This window comes from Salmo salar, chromosome 14 (genome assembly GCF_965601325.2).
Source record: "Salmo salar chromosome 14, fSalSal1, whole genome shotgun sequence".
Classification (NCBI taxonomy): Eukaryota; Metazoa; Chordata; class Actinopteri; order Salmoniformes; family Salmonidae; genus Salmo; species Salmo salar.
The window spans coordinates 97,425,299-97,448,725 of record NC_138304.1 but is presented as its reverse complement, the minus strand read 5'-3'; the positions used below and the strand labels follow the sequence as shown (position 1 = coordinate 97,448,725).

Sequence of the window (23,427 nt, the reverse complement as noted above, 5' to 3'; positions counted from 1 at the left end):
GTCTCCTGGAGGGGAAGGAGTCTCTCCAATAAATGGCCGTATCACAGTCTGCCGATATGGACAGCCCCATCGAGGATCCTCCTGGATGATTTTGGGAGAGTGTGGTAAGCAGCCTGAAACTCCTGCTACAGGTTTCAGTAGCCATTGCACGGATTGAGGGAGACAATGCCATCCTGTCTGATGTTCAGACTCCGCTTGCAGATGTAAGAGAAGAAATCAGTTCTGATATATTTCAGAATTGCAGTTTCTTCTGCTTGGAGCAACAGTGAAGTGGGCAGCACTTCACTGTTGCTCCAAGCAGAAGTGGGCAGCACTTCACTGTTGCTCCAAGCAGAGGAAACGGCAGTTCTGAAATACATCAAAAAGCGTGAAGACTTCTGCCTGAAGCCCATACATGCCGCAGCGTCCATGTTGGACCCCAAGTATGCTGGCAAGAGCATCCTGTCTGGTACGTTTTTTTGGAGATGCGATGGATTCAATATTCCCTTTTGTTGTTCAGTGACATCATCCCATGTGAAGAGTCAAGTCATTTAATTAAAGTTCAATTTGTAACTAAATTGTTTTTTAAAAATGTCTATGGAAGGATTTAATCATTTGCAATTATGTATACTTATGATAAGGTTTATGTGTCTGTCTCCATATGATATGGTAAATAAACTCAGCCAAAAAAGAAACGCCCCCTCAATGTCAATTGCGTTTATTTTCAGCAAACTTAACATGTGTAAATATTTGTATCAACATAAGATTCAACAACTGAGACATAAAGTGAACAAGTTCCACAGACTAACAGAAATGGAATAATGTGTGCCTGAACAAAGGGGGGGTCAAAATCAAAAGTAACAGTCAGTATCTGGTGTGGCCACCAGCTGCATTAAGTACTGCAGTGCATCTCCTCATCATGGACTGCACCAGATTTGCCAGTTCTTGCTGTTAGATGTTACCCCACTCTTCTACCAAGGCAAATGCAAGTTCCTAGACATTTCTGGGGGGAATGGCCCTCACCCTCTGATCCAACAGGTCCCAGACGTGCTCAATGGGAATGAGATCCTGGCTCTTCGCTGGCTATGGCAGACCACTGACATTCCTGTCTTGCAGGAAATCATGCACAGAACGAGCAGTATGGCTGGTGGCATTGTCATGCTGGAGGGTCATGTCAGGATGAGCCTGCAGGAAGGGTACCACATGAGGGAGGAGTATGTCTTCCCTGTAACACACAGCGTTAAGTTTGCCTGCAATGACGACAAGCTCAGTCCGATGATGCTGTGACACACCCCTCGGATCATGACGGACCCTCCACCTCCAAATTGATCCCGCTCCAGAGTACAGGCCTCGGTGAAACGCTCATTCCTTTGACGATAAACGCGAATCTGACCACCACCCCTGGTGAGACAAAACCATGACTCGTCAGTGAAGAGCACTTTTTGTCAGTCCTATCTGGTCCAGCGACGGTGGGTTTGTTCCCATAGGTGACGTTGTTGCCGGTGATGTCTGGTGAGGACCTGCCTTACAACAGGCCTACAAGCCATCGGTCCAGCCTCTGTCCGCAATAGGCTGAGAGTCTGAGCACTGATGGAGGGATTGTGCGTTCCTGGTGTAACTCGGGTAGTTGATGTTGCCATCCTGTACCTGTCCCGCAGGTGTGATGTTCGGATGTACCGATCCTGTGCAGGTGTTACACGTGGTCTGCCACTGCGAGGACGATCTGCTGTCCATCCAGTCTCCCTGTAGCGCTGTCTTAGGCGTCTCACAGTATGGACATTGCAATTTATTGCCCTGGCCACATCTGCAGTCCTCATGCCTCCTTGCAGCATGCCTAAGACACGTTCACGCAGATGAGCAGGGACCTTGGGCATCTTTCTTTTGGTGTTTTTCAGAGTCAGTAGAAAGGCCTCTTTAGTGTCCTAAGTTTTCATAACTGTGACCTTAATTGCCTACCGTCAGTAAGCTGTTAGTGTCTTAACGACCGTTCCACAGGTGCATGTTCATTAATTATGGTTAATTGAACAAGCATGGGAAACAGTGTTTAAACCCTTTACATTGAAGATCTGTGAAGTTATTTGGATTTTTACGAGTTATCTTTGAAAGACAGGGTCCTGAAAAAGGGACGCTTCTTTTTTTGCTGAGTTTAAATCCAATGCAAAAACCATCCTACATTTTAAATTGTATTAATTTGCATATATTTCCGTTAATTCCCACGGTAAGTTTCCACCTCTGAATATTCCCCAAAAATGTGCAACCCTAGTTATCTGCGATATCTACTGCAGCCCTCATCCTCCACATACAACACCCTTTCTGCCAGTCACATTCTGTTAAAGGTCCCCAAAGCAAACACATCCCTGGGTCGCTCGTCTTTTCAGTTCGCTGCAGCTGGCGACTGGAACGAGCTGCAACAAACACTTACTGACAGTTGTGGCTGCTTTGCGTGATGTTGTCTCTACCTTCTTGCCTTTGTGCTATTGTCTGTGCCCAATGTTTGTAACCGGTTTTGTGCTGCTACCATGTGTTGCTCCCATGCTGTGTTGTCTTAGGTCTCTCTTTATGTGGTGCTGTCTCTCTTGTCATGATGTATGTTTTTGTCCTATATTTTGAATACCCGTCCCCGCAGGAGGCCTTTTTGTAGGCCGTCATTGTAAATAAGAATTTGTTGTTAACTATTCATTTAACTAGGCAAGTCAGTTATCACCTACATGTTTAGCTAGGTATTCTAGTGTCTATCCCTCAAATGCTGCAGTGTTTACACTTACCTAATAAAATCTGTTGCCTGAAGCCTAACAGTTTCGCATCGCAAGTTATATTGTCTTGCCTCCTGCGCTAACATTTTACTGTCCTAATTTCTCTACAGCCTTGTTGTGTCCAGCTGATTTTAAAGACCACATGATGACCATCCGTTGAGAGCGTAAGACGACGTGACGTGCTGCTCCCTCTGTACCTGTCTCCAGCCCTGCCTCCACCCCACCCGAACCATCACCATGGGGATTAAGAAAGACGCCGACACCTTGTCGACTGGCTCCATGCGTTTGAAGAAGGAGATCTCCCTGCTCCACGGGGTCTGCCTCATCGTGGGCAACATGATCGGCTCGGGCATCTTCGTGTCTCCCAAAGGGGTTCTCCTCTACACGGGCTCCTTCGGCCTGTCACTAGTGGTGTGGGCCATCGGCGGGGTCTTCTCCGTGTTCGGGGCTCTGTGCTACGCCGAGCTGGGAACCACCATCCACAAGTCTGGGGCCAGTTACGCATATATCCTGGAGTCCTTTGGAGGCTTTCTGGCTTTTATTAGGTCAGGTTCCCCCTTATTCCACTTTTATATTTGTATAGGTTTCTCTCATTGACATAATCTATTACATGGAAAGTGATTTGAGCAACTATAAAAGTTCTATACAAATCCTTATTTATTCTCAATTTTAATTTCTTCTTGTTTTTAATTATCAGGCTGTGGACGTCCCTGATGATCGTGGAGCCAGCCTGCCAGGCTGTCATAGCCCTCACCTTCTCCAATTACCTGGTGCAGCCCTTCTACCCCACCTGCACAGCCCCCTACGATGCTGTGAGACTCATAGCAGCAGCCATCATCGGTAAGATGAGCTGAGCTCACTACTTTTCCTCCCTCTGCCTGTTTTGAAATGCGGAGATACTATCTGAACTTGTCCAGTAAGAACACAGATTTACGTTCTCTGTTGCAAAATGTTTTTCTACTTCGTGCTACTGAACTCAACCCAGAAGTTTGATATCACTTCTCCATTTATTTTGATGTCTGTCCTCCTAATGCTTACATGCCTTGCAGGTGCACCTGTGTGTTTACTTAGTTGTTGCTTTCATATCCTGTGTCATCTCTGTGGTTGCCAGGGGGGATATAAATGTGCGTGAGTTTGTGTTCAGTTGGAGCCCCTCAAGGTCCGATATGAGTTTGTCTGACAAACACGGAGAAAGCTCAGAGAAAGCATTCTGTTGAGTCAGGCAGATGGAACAGAACAAGCTAAAGCAGCCTGACGTGGCCTTTAGTTGAATCCCCTCAGGAATTCGGCCATATTGTCAGTACTCTGTCTCCCCAGTGCCCATAGAGAGAAATTCACATTCAAACACGTTCCTTCCTTCATCAATGAAGGTCTATGCTGAGGCAACCTGCCATCCTATTATAGTGGACTGAAAACCTACTCTTCTGTATTTATCCTTTGTGTTTTATGGAAATATAGTTGCTATACTAAAGGTTAGAATTCGTTTTGGGGATTTTGAGTGTATATTGTAATGGGATATGCTAGGCATTGGTGACAGGTTTCAGAGAAGGCCTGAGTGTAACAGTACCCTATATGTCAAAGAATCCATGTTGCCAAAACACAGGACTTGTACATAAATGCCACCGGCCATAACAACAGCAGGATTGTCTTGTCATGGAAGCATTTGGTTGTCGTGTGAAACCATTGTAGAAATTCTCCCTGAAGCATCAAACTCTGACCAGCAACATTGGGTCCTTGTTCAAACCCTTGATTAATTTCCGATGTAACTATTGGCACACAACCGGTAATCTCTTGATCATAGTACACTGTAGGCCACAGGAGGCTGCTGAGGGGAGAACGGCGCAAATGGAATGGTGTCAAACACCTGGAAACCATGACGTATTTCATACCATTCCACCTATTACCACCAGACCGTCCTCCCCAATTAAGGTACCACCAACCTCCTGTGCTGTAAGCCGTCTTAACATGAGTAAAATATGTGGCGTAAGGTCAGCCTCTCCTCACATCGAATTTGCAAATGTTCTGTTTACACTGTCCTTCCATTAACCTTGGATGTGGTGTGGCCAAGGCCACATTCCTGCTTCGTGTGTGCATGCATGCAGCTATTAACATACCACAGTATAGAACAGGGGTATTCAACTCCGACCCTACGAGGTCCAGAGCCTGCTGCTTTTCTGGTCTACCTGATGATAATTAATTATCCACACCTGGTGTCCCAGGTCTAAATCAGTCCCTGATTTAGCGGGAAACAATGACGTTTGAGAAACCCTAGACCAACATGATAAGGATGGCTATTAAAAACTTTAAAATACAGCAAGAGGCTTCAGGCTTATTTTCCTTTCTGGCATGACCATGTAAGTCCATACACCTCTCCACTGGGACCAGAGTACATACCAGTGGAGAGGAAATTGAGTCAAATCAATCTCTCTGCCTGCAGGTGCACACTGTCCTGCAGTTATTTGATGCGGATTACTTTACATGATGGAGAGAGGCCTGTCCTCCTGGACTGTAATGTTATCAACTCTCTCTGTAGTGGATAGAGATGGGTTTATCAGACACTCTATCTGGAATCATTCCTAAGCCATTAGCCTTATCAGACTTGTACTCTGCTTTATTGGTAGCATTTCTAGTTCCACTAGCTAGGCTGGCTTTATCAGGTCTGAATCTCTATCCATTTCTAGTTCCACTAGCTAGGCTGGCTTTATCAGGTCTGAATCTCTATCCATTTCTAGTTCCACTAGCTAGGCTGGCTTTATCAGGTCTGAATCTCTATCCATTTCTAGTTCCACTAGCTAGGCTGGCTTTATCAGGTCTGAATCTCTATCCATTTCTAGTTCCACTAGCTAGGCTGGCTTTATCAGGTCTGAATCTCTATCCATTTCTAGTTCCACTAGCTAGGCTGGCTTTATCAGGTCTGAATCTCTATCCATTTCTAGTTCCACTAGCTAGGCTGGCTTTATCAGGTCTGAATCTCTATCCATTTCTAGTTCCACTAGCTAGGCTGGCTTTATCAGGTCTGAATCTCTATCCATTTCTAGTTCCACTAGCTTGGTGAGTCAGCATGTTGTTGTACTCATGGCTAACTGATTTTTAACCAGGATTGCCAAGGTCAATTTCAGGTGTTCTCTATACCTGAGGACTCCGCTGTCAAACACACACTGATCTCTCCTCCTCCTCCTAGGTCTCCTGACGTGTGTGAACTGTATGAAGGTGAAGTGGGGGGCCATCCTGCAGGTGGTCTCTACAGTAGCTAAGGTCCTGGCTCTCATCGTCATCATCATCGCTGGGATGGTCAAGCTGGGACAAGGTATGTTCCCTGGGGATGCACCAGTGTAACTATGATAATGTCCTGATGCATTGTCAAGATTGAGCTTTACTTGCTAACCGGTCATATGGCACAGTAAAGAGAATAGTACCACTGGAAAATAGCTAGTCTGTATAGCCCAATTCTATTTAAGTGATAATGCCCGAGAAGCCGGTGTTTGGAGGATATATTGTCACTAGTGATGCACCGATATGATATTTTTGCCAATACGATATCTGATATTTTCCTTGCCAAAAGAAATGATACCGATAACTAGGGTTGCAAAATTCTGGGAACTTTCAATAAATTCCCTGGTTTTCCAGAAATCCTGTTTGGAGAATTCTGGATTTCCTGCTTATTCTGGGAACTCTCCAACCGGGACTTCGGGAAAAAACAGGGAATTTATTGAAAGTTCTCGGAATTTTGCAACCTTACCGATAACCGATATTTAACATTTTTTGCAGCCTTTTAAGCATTCTAGTACAGTTAAATAGTTAACACACACACGGATGCAGCGGTTTAAGGCACTGCATCTCAGTGCAAGAGGCGTCACTACAGTCCCTGGTTTGAATCCCGGCTGTATCACATCCGGCCGTGATTGGGAGCCCCATAGGGCGGCACACAATTGGCCCAGTGTCGTCCGGGTTTGGCCGGGATAGGCTGTCATTGTAAATAAGAATTTGATCTTAACCTGTTGGGGATAGGGGGCAGTATTTACACGGCCGGATAAAAAAACATACCCGATTTAATCTGGTTACTACTCCTGCCCAGTAACTAGAATATGCATATAATTATTGGCTTTGGATAGAAAACACCCTAAAGTTTCTAAAACTGTTTGAATGGTGTCTGTGAGTATAACAGAACTCATATGGCAGGCAAAAACCTGAGAAGATTCCTTACAGGAAGTGGCCAGTCTAACAAGTTCTTGTTAATCTTGGCTCTGTTTATTGAAGACTGAGGATCTTTGCTGTAACGTGACACTTCCTACGGCTCCCATAGGCTCTCAGAACCCGGGAAAAAGCTGAATGATATCGAGGCAGCCCCTGGCTGAAACACATTAGCGCGTTTGGATAGTGGCCTGTCAGAGGACCATCAGACTGGGGCTCGTGCACGAGGGCACGAGACGTTTTTATTTTCTCTCTCTTTGAACGTAAACACGCTTTCCCGGTTGGAATATTATCGCTTTTTTATGAGAAAAATGGCATAAAAATTGATTTTAAACAGCGGTTGACATGCTTCGAAGTACGGTAATGGAATATTTAGAATTTTTTTTGTCACGAAATGCGTCGTGCTCGTCACCCTTCTTTACCATTCGGATAGTGTCTTGAACGCACGAACAAAACGCCGCTATTTGGATATAACTATGGATTATTTGGGACCAAACCAACATTTGTTATTGAAGTAGAAGTCCTGGGAGTGCATTCTGACGAAGAACAGCAAAGGGAATAACATTTTTCTTATAGTAAATCTGACTTTGGTGAGTGCTAAACTTGCTGGGTGTCTAAATAGCTAGCCCTGTGATGCCGGGCTATCTACTGAGAATATTGCAAAATGTGCTTTCACCGAAAAGTTATTTTAAAATCGGACATAGCGAGTGCATAGAGGAGTTCTGTATCTATAATTCTTAAAATAATTATGTTTTTTGTGAACGTTTATCGTGAGTAATTTAGTAAATTCACCGGAAGTGTTCGGTGGGAATGCTAGTCACATGCTAATGTAAAAAGCTGGTTTTTGATATAAAAATGAACTTGATTGAACAAAACATGCATGTATTGTGTAACATAATGTCCTAGGTGTGTCGTCTGATGAAGATCATCAAAGGTTAGTGCTGCATTTAGCTGTGGTTTGGGTTTATGTGACATTATATGCTAGCTTGAAAAATGGCTGTCTGATTATTTCGGGCTGGGTACTCTGTTGACATAATCTAATGTTTTGCTTTCGTTGTAAAGCCTTTTTGAAATCGGACAGTATGGTTAGATTAACGAGAGTCTTGTCTTTAAAATGGTGTAAAATAGTCATATGTTTGAGAAATTGAAGTAATAGCATTTCTAAGGTATTTGAATATCGCGCCACGGGATTACACTGGCTGTTGAGTAGCGTCCCACCTAGCCCAAAGAGGTTAACTGACTTGCCTCGTTAAATAAAGGTTACACACCACACTGACCAAAAATGTTCTTACTCTTTCAAATGACTGCTAGACTTATTGACTGCTCCAGCCACACAGCAGACATTGTGGGCTAGGTTAGGAATGCTGTGTTGCACTTGTAGCGCTATATATTTTTTGTGGCGTTATTACATGTACCTACGTTATATAGGTATGCACGTCAGCTTTGACATTGGTTAACATCGGTGTTAAACTAGACATCGGGCTGATACCGATGTTGGCATTTTTAGCTAATATCGGCCGACTATATCGTGCATCCCTAATTGTCACGGGTGTTGTTAGGCCCAAGATGAAGTCCGGTGAACCGTGCCAATATCCTCCAAACACCGGCTTTAACTTTTTAAGGTATAGGGGGCCCAGAGTAAACTGCCTAATACTCGGGCCCAGAGTCAAATATTTGCATATTATTAGTAAACACTCTGAAGTTTCTAAAACTGTTTGAATGATGTCTGTGAGTATAACAGAACTCATATGGCAGGCAAAAACCTGAGAAAAATCCAACCAGAAAGTGGGAAATCTGATGCTTGTAGGCAATGACTTGAAAAGACTATCTAACACACAGTGACTTAGGGTTCATTTTGCACTTCCTAAGGCTTCCACTAGATGTCAACAGTCTTTAGAACCTTGTTTTAGGCTTTTGCAGTGAACAAGGAGCGAACAAGAAGGCCGGGAAGTTGGTGACTCAGAAAATGACATGAGTTCATTGGCGCGCATTCACGTGATGAGGTAGCTGTGTTCCATAACGTTTTTCAAGACATTGGAATCGTCCGGTTGGAATATTATTGAAGTTTTATGTTTAAAAAGGCCTTAAAGATTGATGCTATACAACGTTTGACATGTTTCTACGAACGTAAATAGAACTTTTTTTTGACTTTTCGGCGTGAAATTTTCGGCGTGCTTCCTAGATTTGGAGTAGCTTACTGAACGCGCAAACAGGGAAGTATTTGGACATAAATTATGGACTTTATCGAACAAAACATTTATTGTTGACCTGGGATTCCTGGAAGTGCCTTCTGATGAAGATCATCAAAGGTAAGTGAATATTTATAATGCTATTTATGATTTTAGATGACTCCCAAATGGCGGGTATCTGTATTGCCTGATGTATTTTTCTGAGTGCCGTACTCAGATTATTGCAAAGTGTGCTTTCCCCGTGAAGCTTTTTTGAAATCTGTCACAGCGGTTGCATTAAGGAGATGTTTATCTATAATTCTTTGAATAACAGTTTAATATTTTATCAACGTTTATGATGAGTATTTTTGTAAATTGTTGTGCTGTTTCACCAGCAGTTTGAGGCCAAAAAAATTCTGAACATCACGCGCCAATGTGAAATGGGGTTTTTGGATATAAATATGATCTTTATCGAACAAAACATACATGTATTGTGTAACCTTGACTCCTAGGAGTGTCATCTGATGAAGATCGTCAAAGGTTAGTGCTTAATTTTAGCTGTATTTCTGGTTTTTGTGACCCCTCTCCTGCTTGGAAAATGGCTGTGTGGTTTTTCTTGTGTTGGCACTGTCCTAACATAATCTAACTTTATGCTTTCGCCGTAAAGCCTTTTTGAAATCGGACAATGTGGTTGGATTAAGGAGAGGTGTAACTTTAAAATGGTGTAAAATAGTTGTATGTTTGAGAAATTTGAATTATGACATTATGTTTTGAATTTGCCGCCCTGATATTTCACTGGCTGCGTCCCGCAGGTGGGACGCTAGCGTCCCGCATAGCCCATAGAAGTTAAGGGCATTACCACTTTTATACAACAGGTTATCATTATATTCAAATAATGATTGACATATTTTCATAAAAAATGTTGTTTTGATGAATTTATTCATACTATTTCATCCTTCCATAAGATATAGTCCCGACACAGATCTAGGGTTGCTACCCGGCTGGTCGTTCGTTCTATCGGTTCGGTTGCCAGAGACGCGACCCAGTCGTCTTTTTGTTCTGAATCTATGGACGCGACCCAGTCGTCTTTTTGTTCTGAATCTATGGACGTGACCCAGTTGTTCAGTGCAGACAGAATAACAGTAGCTGCATTTGTTTAAGCTGTTTTCTAGTGACATTTTATTTGGATACATAACAATGAGCTAATGAGGCGAGGTTTCGCCTGACATGGAAAATGTTCTCTCTCGTCAGGACACTGTTGTTCAGAGGAGCTAGCCAGCAACACAGCTAACTCTTAACTTCAAACTGAAGCTGGAAGGACTGAAAACCAGCTGCACTTCATTTTGTTTTACCTTTTTTCAATTGACATTTCTTTGTATATATCCATAAAATGGATATACCTGCCTGAAGTTGTCATATCCGCAGCCAGTCATCCATGTTTTGGATGACTGGCAGCGAATGTTAATTGAATTGTTTTATTTCTGCCTTTCCTATTCCAGACATTCTGAAATTCACTAAAGCATCCCATGTATGTAACTTTAGTCTTTCACTTTTCATTGATTCATGATTTCGACTGGTTGAGAAATGGTGCCTGCCTCTCTCTCTCGTCCCAACCCCTACACGTTCATTACTATGGGACAGTTGGCGATCGAATTTGAATATTGAAACAATGTTGGAGATACAGACAGTAAGGTTTATACAAATCTCCGCTGTTAAACTAAATGTTAGTCTAAAATAAAGAGAATGTCTGGAGGGTTTTTATAGTGAAGATCAAGTTTCTAACTTCCCTACCTGGGCTGATGAGACAGTGGATTGTACAGTCAGATGGAACAGAGTAAATAGGCATTTTAATGTCATAGATTGGTGGTAACTTGTGGAATAGACACCGTCTAGAATGCGCTTTTAACCAATCAGGATTGTGTGTGTGTGTGTGTGTGTGTGTGTGTGTGTGTGTACACACACACAACTCATTAAACAACAGTATATCCAATGAATGACTATAATTCACCGTTACCCCCTCTCCTCTGTATACTTCAGGCCAGACGCAGAACTTTGAGGATTCATTTAAGGGTTCTAAAGTGAACCCTGGGGACATGGCCCTGGCTCTGTACGCTGCTCTCTACTCCTATTCCGGCTGGGACACACTCAACTTTATCACCGAGGAGATTAAGAACCCGGAGAGGTGAGGCAGTCTTCCCCCCTCACATGATGTTTTTAAAAATACACAATGGAAAATGGACCAAGTTGTTGTCTCTACCATCCCTGCGCTGCAATACCTCGTCATTCCTTGACTGTCTTTGTCTGACTGTGGTGGTGGAATATAGACAAGGAGCATAAGCCTGGCCCTGCCCGTCTGGTTCCTCAAGGTTTCTCTCCCCACAAAGTGTGTCCTTGTTGTTTTTAAATAGGGTTCTAGCAATTTCTTTATCGATTCCTTCCAGGAACCTCCCGTTGGCCATAGGGATCTCAATGCCCATCGTCACGGTGATCTACATCCTGACTAACGTTGCCTACTACACCGTGATGAATGCTGAAACCGTGCTGGCCAGTGAGGCTGTGGCTGTGGTGAGTTTATGTGAGGTTATGGATGAGTTGGCAACTGCCATGTAAAGTCAATCATGATCAAGAATGAAAAGGTTTTCTCACGTCAAAGGACTGCTTATAGATGCACACACACACACACACAGGTTAAACCATATGCAGGTCACGAGGTAGGGCTTATTGACAGCATCTGTTCAGTGTAGCTAATGGACCAGCTGTTGTTCTCTGGTTCCTCTGTCTGAGGCTCCATCTGTACCAGATACACAACTCCCTAGTGAGGCTAGATGACATGATAACCAGGTTAAGGGGTTGATGAGGTTGGCATGTACACCGGACAATGATGCTCATGTAATTACAGAAGGCCCTGGGTAAGGGACCTTTTCAGGAGCGTTGACAGTAGCTAGCAGAGATGGGGTCAATTCCATTGCTATTCGGGAAGTAAACTGAAAATCCCCTTTTCCTATTTTCTCCATGGAAAGACAATGAATTGCTGAATGGACTGAATTGAAATGGAAATTGACTCCAACTCTGGTTGCTGTATGCAAATCCCAGATGAGAACCTGTGGTCTTTCTCTTCAGACGTTTGCTGATGAGATGCTGGGCTGGGCTCGGTGGCTGATCCCTCTGTCAGTGGCCATCTCCTGTTACGGAGGACTCAACTCCTCCATCATCGCTGCCTCCAGGCTGTTCTTCGTGGGCTCCAGGGAGGGTCATTTACCCAACGTCCTCTGCATGATCCACGTCAAGCGCTACACTCCCATCCCAGCCCTGCTCTTCAACGTAAGTGAATGATGACTAATGATGGGTACCAGTTTTGTAGGTTTTATCCTGCTAGTCTGAATGTGTATGGACATTTACTAATGTATCTTCCACCCGGGAGCAGCGGCTCCGTGACTACACATAATCAGCCATGGTTCCTCCCTGCAAAGTCCATGGTCAATGTGTCTCCTGCAGGGTGACATGTCTCTGATCTAGGATCAGATTGAAGTGTGTTCTGTGTCTCCTGCAGGGCGGCATGTCTCTGATCTAGGATCAGATTGAAGTGTGTTCTGTGTCTCCTGCAGGGTGACATGTCTCTGATCTAGGATCAGATTGAAGTGTGTTCTGTGTCTCCTGCAGGGTGACATGTCTCTGATCTAGGATCAGATTGAAGTGTGTTCTGTGTCTCCTGCAGGGTGACATGTCTCTGATCTAGGATCAGATTGAAGTGTGTTCTGTGTGTCCTGCAGGGTGACATGTCTCTGATCTAGGATCAGATTGAAGTGTGTTCTGTGTCTCCTGCAGGGTGACATGTCTCTGATCTAGGATCAGATTGAAGTGTGTTCTGTGTGTCCTGCAGGGTGACATGTCTCTGATCTAGGATCAGATTGAAGTGTGTTCTGTGTCTCCTGCAGGGTGACATGTCTCTGATCTAGGATCAGATTGAAGTGTGTTCTGTGTGTCCTGCAGGGCGGCATGTCTCTGATCTACCTGTGTGTGAAGGATGTGTTCCAGCTCATCAACTACTTCAGCTTTAACTACTGGCTGTTCATCGGTCTTTCCATCGCCAGCCAGATCTACCTCCGGGTCAAAGCTCCGGACATGCACCGGCCCGTCAAGGTGAGGTTTTACTACTTCTTGTAAGGTGATGCCAAAGCAAAATGTCCCTTCTGGATGGACAATGAAGTTGTATTATATTTTAACTATGTTATTTATTAGTGCAGGATATGGCTCAAATCCTTGAAATGACCTTTTCAGTTCTTTTTATCAACTGCTTTGGTGAATTTGTGGGAACATGATGGCTCCCGAGTGGCGCGGCGGTCTAAGGCACTGCATCTCAGTTCTAGATGTGTCACTACAGACCCTGGTTCAGCGGTCTAAGGCACTGCATCTCAGTTCTAGAGGAGTCACTACAGACCCTGGTTCAGCGGTCTAAGGCACTGCATCTCAGTTCTAGAGGCGTCATAACAGACCCTGGTTCAGCGGTCTAAGGCACTGCATCTCAGTTCTAGAGGCGTCACTACAGACCCTGGTTCAGCGGTCTAAGGCACTGCATCTCAGTGCTAGAGGCGTCACTACAGACCCTGGTTCAATTCTAGACTGTATCACAACCGGCCGTGATTGGGAGTCCCACAGGGCGGCGCACAATTGGCCCAGCGTCGTCCGGGGTAGGGTTTGGCCGGGGTAGGCCGTCATTATAAAATAAGAATTTGTTTTTAACTGACTTGCTTAGTTAAACAAAATTAAAAACAATTATAGATTTCCCCTCATCTCTTTTGTGAGCATGTTTTCTCTCTCTCTCCGCTCTCTCTCTCTCTCTCTCTCTCCAGCTCTCCCTCTTCTTCCCCATAGTGTACTGTCTATGCAGTGTGTTCCTGGTGGTAGTACCTCTCTACAGTGATACCATCAACTCTCTGGTTGGTATCGGAGTGGCTCTGTCTGGAGCTCCAGTCTACTACATCTGTATCCACCTGCCCCCCTCCTCCAGACCTGCCTTCCTGGGCAGGATGCTCGGTGAGACCTCTAGCCTTCTCTACCCCTCCTGTAGCCCCTCCAGCGTCACATGATCAAGTGACACTTTTCTTGAATGTCCAATGTCTTAAACCTGACTGCTGACCTGTATCAACAGTGGACTAATGAAAACAATACCAAAAGATAAACCTGACTGGGTCTGTATCAACAGTGGACTAATGAAAACAATACCAAAAGATAAACCTGACTGGGACTGTATCAACAGTGGACTAATGAAAACAATACCAAAAGATAAACCTGACTGGGACTGTATCAACAGTGGACTAATGAAAACAAAACCAAAAGACAGTTTAAGTGGATTTTTTTCTTTACTTATGTTACAGGTTGAATTATAATGATTAGAGCTAACGTGCTTCAAGAGGAAAGATTTAATATTGAAGGGGATTAATAGGTCAACTTTGTTTAAAGCCAGCGTATATGTGGTGGAAAGAAAGGAGTTCATATCATGGTTACCTTTTGAATTAGCGTAGTATTAGAATAGGATAATAAAATGTAGATCTGCTATGCGGTAGTTGGGGGCACTGGAAAAGTTGTAAAAATAATTTGCTCTGGGGAGCTGTGCTTGGTTTTGACATGTTCCTGGTTGTATTTCCTTTGCTCAGACATCTCCCTGAACTTCCTGGTTGTATTTCCTTTCCTCAGACATGATCTCCCTGAACACCCAGAAGCTGTGTCTGTGCTGTGTGGTCTCACCTGACCTAGACCTGGACAACATCCCTGAGGAGAAGCTGGAGTAAAGGAAGGAGGGAGACACTAAGCCATAGGTGGAACATACAGCCCGCCATCATAGCTACACTCCACCGCCCTCCTCCTCCACGACACAAGGCTTATCGATGAAGCAGTTTATTTCTTTAACATTTTTTTTTACCAGGACTTGACTTTTTAAAACATTGATGTGAATTGATTTCCTATGGGACTGCACAGTGAGTGGGTTGTGTTCAGTGCTATGGTTGGCCTGAGGAAAGCCACTTTCTAGTGCTGGTGACCTGCCACATGTAAAACAGCACAATGTAGTTCACTCCTACTGGTTACACCTATAGAGACGGTCAATTATGGAAGTTGAACCTTTTAGGACCTACTGACCAAAGATTCGGTTTGAAGTTAGTGGAGATTGAAGTGTTTGTTGCTTTGTCTAGATATTGAATGAGTTTGATATTAAAGTCATAATTTTTTTTTTTTTAAGTTGGAGTGGTTAATCAAAGATACCTGTTCTGACCCAACTTTACTTTCCTTAGGCCAGGTGTGTGTGTGTGCGTGCTTGCAAATTGCTTATCAATGACCTATCTTTGACAGTTTTAGGTCTGTACTCTCCTATACAAGGGTCACTGAAGATTATTCCATCCACTTAGTGATGGTGTCAAGTGACTTTGACATATGTACTGTATGGGAACTGGCATGGGCTGAGCCATTATGGAGTTGAAGTAATGTTTATTGGAGAACTGACTGAATTAGAACAAAATGGTTCCTATTTGGTTCTTTAGTTGTCTCTACCAAGCTAAGCTATTCTCCCTGATAACTCGCTCATTCCCATGACAATAGATTGCTGTTGCCCTTTTCTGTCCTGCCGTTTGTTTTAAAGCGTTATTTCTCACCAATTTGTCCTTGATGGACTGATGATAGTCATTTAGTTACTGTTGCCTTTAGGCCACTTTTGGTCTCACTTGGATGCTATCATTCTATGTGACATCACCAGTTAGACATTGTTACTGTTACCATGGTTGTCCTATTGATGTCCATAGATCTTTTAGATTTTTAGTCTATGTCGTTATTACGCTAAGCTAGCGCTCTAAGCTATAAAGCCAGAGCGGGTGTGGTATATGGCCAATCTACCACGGCTTAGGACTGTTCATAGGCACGATGCAACGCGGCCATATACCACAAACCACCAAGGGGCATTATTGCTATTATAAACTGGCTACCAACGTAAAAATTTAAGTTTTCTTTGTCATACCCGTGGTGTACGGTCTGATGTACCACTCCTATCAGCATTCAGAGCTCGAACCACCCAGTTTATAACACCTTTTATCCTATTCCAAGGGTTGGCAACTTTTTATAATTTTTTTTGACTTTCATTTTTGGTGAAGGGGAAAAGTAAAAATATTGTAAAATCTGGAATTCAGCAAATTAGTTTTAAATTCTTATTTTCAAATATAATCTCTTTGGGCTTAGTAATGGTCAATTTGCAGTTTAAAAATTATAATTATGTTCCCCGACCATTCGCTCCAACAAACATCGGAGCAATACCCTTGGTACACAAATCTAGTTAGCTTTCTCAGTCAGCGTTGAAGTCACCTACAGCGACATGTTAACGTCACTCGATATTCGAATTAGTAAAATGTTACTGACACGTTTCAAACCATAAGCCTTTCTGAAGAACCAAACTGACGGTTACTGATGTAGAAATGGGAAACTGTATAAAGGATATGTCCAATTTGTTTTGTATAAAAAAACAACAACATTTTTTACAATTTTAGATGGTTATCCTATTAATGAAATCTCAGCCATAGACTTGTCATGCATGTCTCACTTTCAATTGTTCTTTTGTCATCTTGTTTTAGACCTAGATATCCTACAACATACAGTTGAAGTCTGAAGTTTACATACACCTTAGCCAAATACATTTAAACTAAGTTTTTCACAATTCCTGACATTTAATCCTAGTAAAAAATTCCCTGTTTTAGGTCAGTTAGGATCACCACTTTATTTTTAGAATGTGAAATGTCAGAATAATAGTAGAGAGTGATTTATTTCAGCTTTTATTTCTTTCATCACATTCCCAGTGGGTCAGGAGTTTACATACTCAATTAGTATTGGGCAGCATTGCCTTTAAATTGTTTAACTTGGGTCAAATGTTTCGGGTAGCCTTCCACAAGCTTCCCAGAATAAGTTGGGTGAATTTTGGCCCATTCCTCCTGACAGAGCTGGTGTAACTGAGTCAGATTTGTAGGCCTCCTTGCTCGCACATGTTTTTTTTGAGGTCAGGGCTTTGTGATGGCCACTCCAATACCTTGACTTTGTTGTACTTAAGCCATGTTGCCACATCTTTGGAAGTATGCTTGGGGTCATTGTCCATTTGGATGACCCATTTGGGACCAAGCTTTAACTTCCTGACTGATGTCTTGAGATGTTGCTTCAATATATCCGCATAATTTTCCTCCCTCATGCTACCATCTATTTTGTGAAGTGCAACAGTCCCTCCTGCAGCAAAGCACCCCCACAACATGATGCTGCCACCCCCGTGCTTCACAGTTTGGATGATGTTCTTCGGCATGCAAGCCTCCCCCTTTTTCCTCCAAACATAAGGATGTCCAAACAGTTCTATTATTGTTTAATCAGACTAGAGGACATTAACCCCGAAAAGTACGATCTTTGTCCCCATGTGCAGTTGCAAAGCATAGTCTGGCTTTTTTATGGTGGTTTTTGGAGCAGTGGCTTCTTACTTGCTGAGCGGCCTTTCAGGTTATGTCGATATAGGACTCGTTTTACTGTGGATATAGATACTTTTGTACCTGTTTCTTCCAGCATCTTCACTAGGTCCTTTGCTGATGTTCTGGGATTGATTTGCACTTTTCGTACCAAAGTACATTCATCTCTAGGAGACAGAACGCGTCTCCTTTCGAGAACGGTATGATGGCTGCGTGGTCCCATGATGTTTATACTTGTGTACTATTGTTTGTACAGATGAGGTGGTACCTTCAGGCGTTTGAAAATTGCTCCCAAGGATGAACCAGACTTGTGGAGGTCTACAATTTTTTTTCTGGGGTCGGCTAATTTCTTTTGATTTTCCCATGATGTCAAGCAAAGAGGTACTGAGTTTGAAGGTAGGCCTTGAAGTACATCCACAGGTACACCTCCAACTGACTCAAATGATGTCAATTAGCCTATCAGAAGCTTCTAAAGCCATGACATCATTTTCTGGAATTTTCCAAGCCGTTTAAAGGCACAGTCAACTTCGTGTATGTAAACTTCTGACCCACTGGAATTGTGATACAGTGAAATAATCTGTCGGTTTGTCATTTGTTGTAAAAATTACTTGTCATGCGCAACTTGCCAAAACTATAGTTTGTTAACAAGACCTTTTTGGAATGGTTGAAAAACAAGTTTTAATGACTCCAACCTAAGTGTATGTAATTGTCTAACTTCCACGGTACTTTTGGTAGGATCCAATGCCATATGTGCATTCATGCCATTTTAATTGAATATCCTGTCAGCTGCGATCTTTGAGAAGAATGCAACATCTTCTTTACGATCCAATTCGTTAAGACACTGGACCAAATATTACAGCTACTGGCCGGTACATATTGGACTAATATGCATTATCTGGTGTTATATGAAGGTGGTTGAGGGACAGTGAATGGCATGACAATGGGCCTCAGGATCTCGTCATGGTATCTCTGTGCATTCAAATTGCCATTGATAAAATGCAATTGTGTTCGTTGTCCGTAGCTTATGCCTGCCCATACCATAACCCCACCGCCACCATGGTGCACTCTGTTCACAATGTTGACATCAGCAAACCGCTCACCCACGCAACACCATACACGTGGTCTGCCGGTTAGACGTACTGCAAAATTCTATAAAATAATGGAGGCGGCCTATGGTAGAAATGAACGTTCAATTCTCTGGCAACAGCTCTCGTGGACATTCCTGCAGTCAGCATGCCAATTGCACACTCCCTCAATTTGAGACATCTGTGGCCTTGTGTTGTGACGTAACTGCACAATTTTGTCCTTTTTGGTCCCCACCACAAGGTGCACCTGTGTAACAATCATTCTGTTTATCAGCTTCTTGATATGCCACACCTGTCAGGTGGATGGATTATCTTGGCAACGGAGAAATGCTCACTAACAGGGATGTAAGCAAATTTGTTCACAATTTGAGAGAAATAAGGTTTTGTGTGTATGGAAAAGTTCTGTAATCTTTTATTTCAGCTCATGAAACATGGGACCAACACTTTACATGTTGCATTTTTATATTTTTCAGTGTACAGATGTGGTCAATGGCAACTTGACATTTGCTTTAATATAACGTTTTCTCTTATTCCATCTGTTCACCAAGTCTCTTAACCTGTCAATCAAATGAATTTGTCTTACATGAACTGATTTGTGAAACGTCAACAATTCCACGGACGTATGACCACCATTTTAATGTTTCTAGAGCCTTTTTGATGTAACTTTTGATTGTTGTCAGTGGGCAGGTATACAGCAGTTTGACATTTTGGGAATTATTCTGGCCAGGTTATGGCAGAACAAAAAAGTGGAACGTTAGACCCATCTCCCTAGCGTTATATGTTACTCTTGGTGACGTCACTTATCTTCCACTGCTGGTGGGTTTGGTAACTTTATTACTTTTTAACTCGATGTCTCCGTGACTATGTATTCAAAACTGGTGACATTTTAACAAATTAACTTACCAACTTGATACAGTCCATCCATAGGACTGTATTTACTACTGTCATTCCTAACTCACATGGTGTATACAGAAAGAATATTCCTTTACAAGTCTAACTTCATAATGATCGCTCATCACTTTAAAAGGACCATCACTTTACAGAACAACATAGGCATTTCTGCCTCAATCTTTAGTACTGGTGCACTGGTATCTTTTAGTAGGAATGTTATATTTGGGTGTCTGACCTTTTGAATTGTATTTATTGTGTGTGTGTGTGTGGGGGGGGGGGACTAATCAATCAGTGGTGTACAGTTTCTCTGGTTCATCTTTTTGGAGTACTATATCTATATACACACACACTATGCGTGGTGCAAATTCATTACAATTAAAACATTAAGACCTTCCCATGGTAGACTGACCAGGTGAAAGCTATGATCCCTTATTGATGTTACTTGTTAAATCCACTTCAATCAGTGTAGATGAAGGGGAGGAGACAGGTTAAAGAGGGATTTTTAAGCCTTGAGACAGGGATTGTGTATGTGTGCCATTCAGAGGTTGAATGGGAAAGACAAAAGATTAAAAGTTCCTTTTAGAATGGGCTCTGCTAGTAGGTGCCAGGCTTACTGGTTTATGTCAACTGCAACGCTTCTGGGGTTTTCAAGCGCAACAGTTTCCTGTGTGTATCAAGAATGGTCTAGCACCAAGAGGATATCCAGCCAACTTGACACAACTGTGGGAAGCATTGGAGTCAACATGGGCCAGCATCCCTGTGGAATGCTTTAGACACCTTGTAGAGTGCAGGGGGTGCAGCCTTCTATGTAGTTGTAATGTGGAAGATGCAGTATGGTTGTTAGCCTGGTCCCAGATCTGTTTGTGGTGTCTTGCCAGTTCTTATGAAACCAGGTTATGGTGGTGTGTCCTTGAAGTTGTTCCTCTCATACCAAGCAGAGGATCTTTGTAATGACTGGTATTTTGTCTATCTGCAACATCTTTACTATCTAAATGTTTGTCAATCAAATGCATTGATGGAAACCTACCACCCAGTCCCTTATATACCCATCACCTCATCCTTCAGAATGTTTCACTGATGCGTTCTCATTCTATTCTTTCATTGCATTCCAATTCCATTTCCTCATGTTGTCATGTTACGGTCTTGCCATTCAATCCTATACAGCTGGTTGTGGTCAATATGTTGTGGCTTATTGTATCTATCTACAGTATATGGGCCATTGATGGTCAAGTTCATGTCACTCCTAGTAGAGCTTCTATAATGGTCCTGTTGATGTGTACATGTTGAGTCATTATTCCAGTTTGAGTCTTACTGTCATTCTGCTTTGTTCCATTTTTGTATTAGTTAGATTTTATGATGGAGAAATGTACAGTGCACCGAATGACAAACAAGCTTTATAATGCAAAGATATATACTTTGGTATTTTAAATGATTCAGATATGTGACGTGGAATTAAAATGTAATAAATACAATTCTGAACTTTGTTGCATTTTCTGGCTTGCCTTTTGTGTTGGTGTTATTTTTCATCAATGTAATCTGTCCTTGATGGACTGATGTCATTTAGTTTGTTGCATTTAGGCCACTTTTGACACCACACACACACAGGATATGTTACAATATCACCGGTTACTGACATTGTTACAACTGTTACCATGGTTTCCCTATCGGTGTCCAGAAAGGAAAGGCGTAGGCCCATAGATCTTGTAGACGTTCAGCCTTATGCACTTTGTATTCTTAACTGACTTGCCAAGTTAAATAAAAACGTTCTTATTTACAAATCACCAGCAGTGACCCGTTTAACAGCACTCGATGAATTTAGCTACATTTTACTGACATATTTTCTTTCAAGCCTATCTGAACAACCAAACTGACAGTTGCTGACATAGAAATGGGAAAATGTAAAAAGGAATGTTCTCAATTATGTTTTGTATAAGGAAATATCTTATGCAATTAGATGGTTATCCTATACATAATCTCAGCCATAGACTGGTCATGCATGTCTCACTTTCTGTGGTAACCTGAGTGATGGGTTAGTTCTTGATGGAGTTGTCGATGCGACTCAACATTAAAACAGGAAATAAAGCAGTTCAGATTTACCTTGAAAGGGAGTACATGTGCCTAGCTTTGAGTCTGGTCAAGTTTTATATTTGGCGACTAGAACAAAGCTAAATTCTCACAAGAACAAAAGTAATCTGATGATTCGGGGTTACAACGCCTTCCGCATAGCAGACTTTAGAGACAACGTTGAGGCGGAGTCACAGTTTCGACAGCTCGTGAGTTTGTGAGTGAAGTGAGCGAAGCTGTTAGCTGTGCAAGATGCACACAGTGTTGAGTAGTGCAGAGAGCAAACACAACGTGAAGAAATCACTACAAGCTAAATATCGCTGGTTAGACAGAAGTACACTGCTAATGGAGTCCCATAGCTGAACACACACAAAATATATACTTTTAACCGGATATGTTATGGCATATTTTGGTAAAGTGAATGTGTTTGATCTCAATTCAGAGACATGGTCCAAATACATTGAGAGACTTGAATTTTATTTTGAGGCAAACGATGTGAATGAGGACAAGACAGAAAGGGCAATATTACTATTAGCATGTAGAAGCACAATATATGGTTTAGTGATGGACTTGATAGCACCACTACTTATAACTTATGCAGACCTGACACTGCGTGTTGCAGAACACTTTGATCTCAAACCCAACGTGATAGTAGAGAGGTTTAAAGTAGTCCTGTGGCAGAAGCCCAGGTGAATCAGTAGTAGCGTATGTGGCCAGTCTAAAGCATCACCCTGTGAGTTTGGAGGGACGTTTCAGAGATCAGCTAGTACGGGGCGTAGGATGTGAGCAGACAAAATGTTGCCTACTAGCTATTGCAGAGTTATCATGGAAAACAGCCCTGGAAAAGGTAATAGCAGTAGAGGTAGCAGACCAGGGGACACAGACCCTATAAAGTACTAAGAGCCTAAACAAGCTGTCACTGGCCCTGTCTCAGCAGCCACGTTCTTATGTAACAACTTGTTACCATTGCAAAGACAACCACACAACTGATAATTGACGCTTTAAGGAGCAGAATGTCACTTTTGCAACACCAAACAAAGGCCATATTGCGCGAGCGTCACCAGTCTAGGGAGAAGAGACACCCACTCCAGACTACTAAAAGACAGTCAGGACCCCAAGCCCACCAAGTCGCCAAACCCCACTCCCCTTCATCTGAGGAAGAAGAGGAGGTGGTGGTTGAGGACGCAGCCTATATAATGGTGATTCAAGAGAAACCCACAAGCCCCCTGTGGACTACGGTGGAGTTGGGTAACGGCCCAGCCGTGTTCAAGGTGCACACGGGATTCCCGTACCGTTTGGGAGAACATGCTTTTGCTGATTGAAAGGGACATTTTTATGTTTGTGCTATTCTTATGACTAATTTCTATGTTCTATTCATGTGCTGTTCTATAAACCAATTTCTGTGTTCTATTCATGTGCTGTTCTGTAAACCAATTTCTATGTTCATGCAAGTGGCTGACTGTACAAATCACACCTATCAGTAGCTGCAATTTGGCAGTACACCCAGATGTTCTTTTGAGAAAGGACGACTGTGTTTTGAAAACAAAAGATATCTCAGTTTCAAGGTCTCAGCTTAGAGAGGAGAAGCCTCGTGAGATGTTGGTCTGTCACATGTTATGAAACGGTATTGGTTGGTCACTTGTTATGAAACGGTATTGGTCTGTCACGTTATGAAACAGTATTGGTCTGTCACATGAATAGAGCAAACCGGTAATGATTAATTAATTACGCTAGATCATGCAAATATAACTTGTCTGTGTATAGCCGCATATAAGACAACTGTTGGGAGTTTTCTGACAGACGTGTACTATGGAGCATT

General features: G+C 42.7%; 1 protein-coding gene across 1 annotated transcript in view; it reads left to right on the top strand.

The window, feature by feature from the left end:
• The window catches only part of si:dkeyp-120h9.1 (Y+L amino acid transporter 2-like), a 37,439-nt gene extending 16,411 nt beyond the window's left edge, over positions 1-21,028 (top strand). Inside the window, exons 3-11 of the mRNA XM_014143004.3 lie at positions 2,843-3,277; positions 3,430-3,572; positions 5,914-6,039; positions 11,129-11,273; positions 11,533-11,656; positions 12,212-12,412; positions 13,082-13,231; positions 13,942-14,125; positions 14,786-21,028. Of these exons, the coding sequence (XP_013998479.1) occupies positions 2,970-3,277; positions 3,430-3,572; positions 5,914-6,039; positions 11,129-11,273; positions 11,533-11,656; positions 12,212-12,412; positions 13,082-13,231; positions 13,942-14,125; positions 14,786-14,880 (1,476 nt within the window). The 5' untranslated portion in view covers positions 2,843-2,969 and the 3' untranslated portion in view covers positions 14,881-21,028. The remainder of the gene's footprint in view (positions 1-2,842; positions 3,278-3,429; positions 3,573-5,913; positions 6,040-11,128; positions 11,274-11,532; positions 11,657-12,211; positions 12,413-13,081; positions 13,232-13,941; positions 14,126-14,785) is intronic.
• The last annotated feature ends 2,399 nt before the right edge of the window (positions 21,029-23,427 follow it).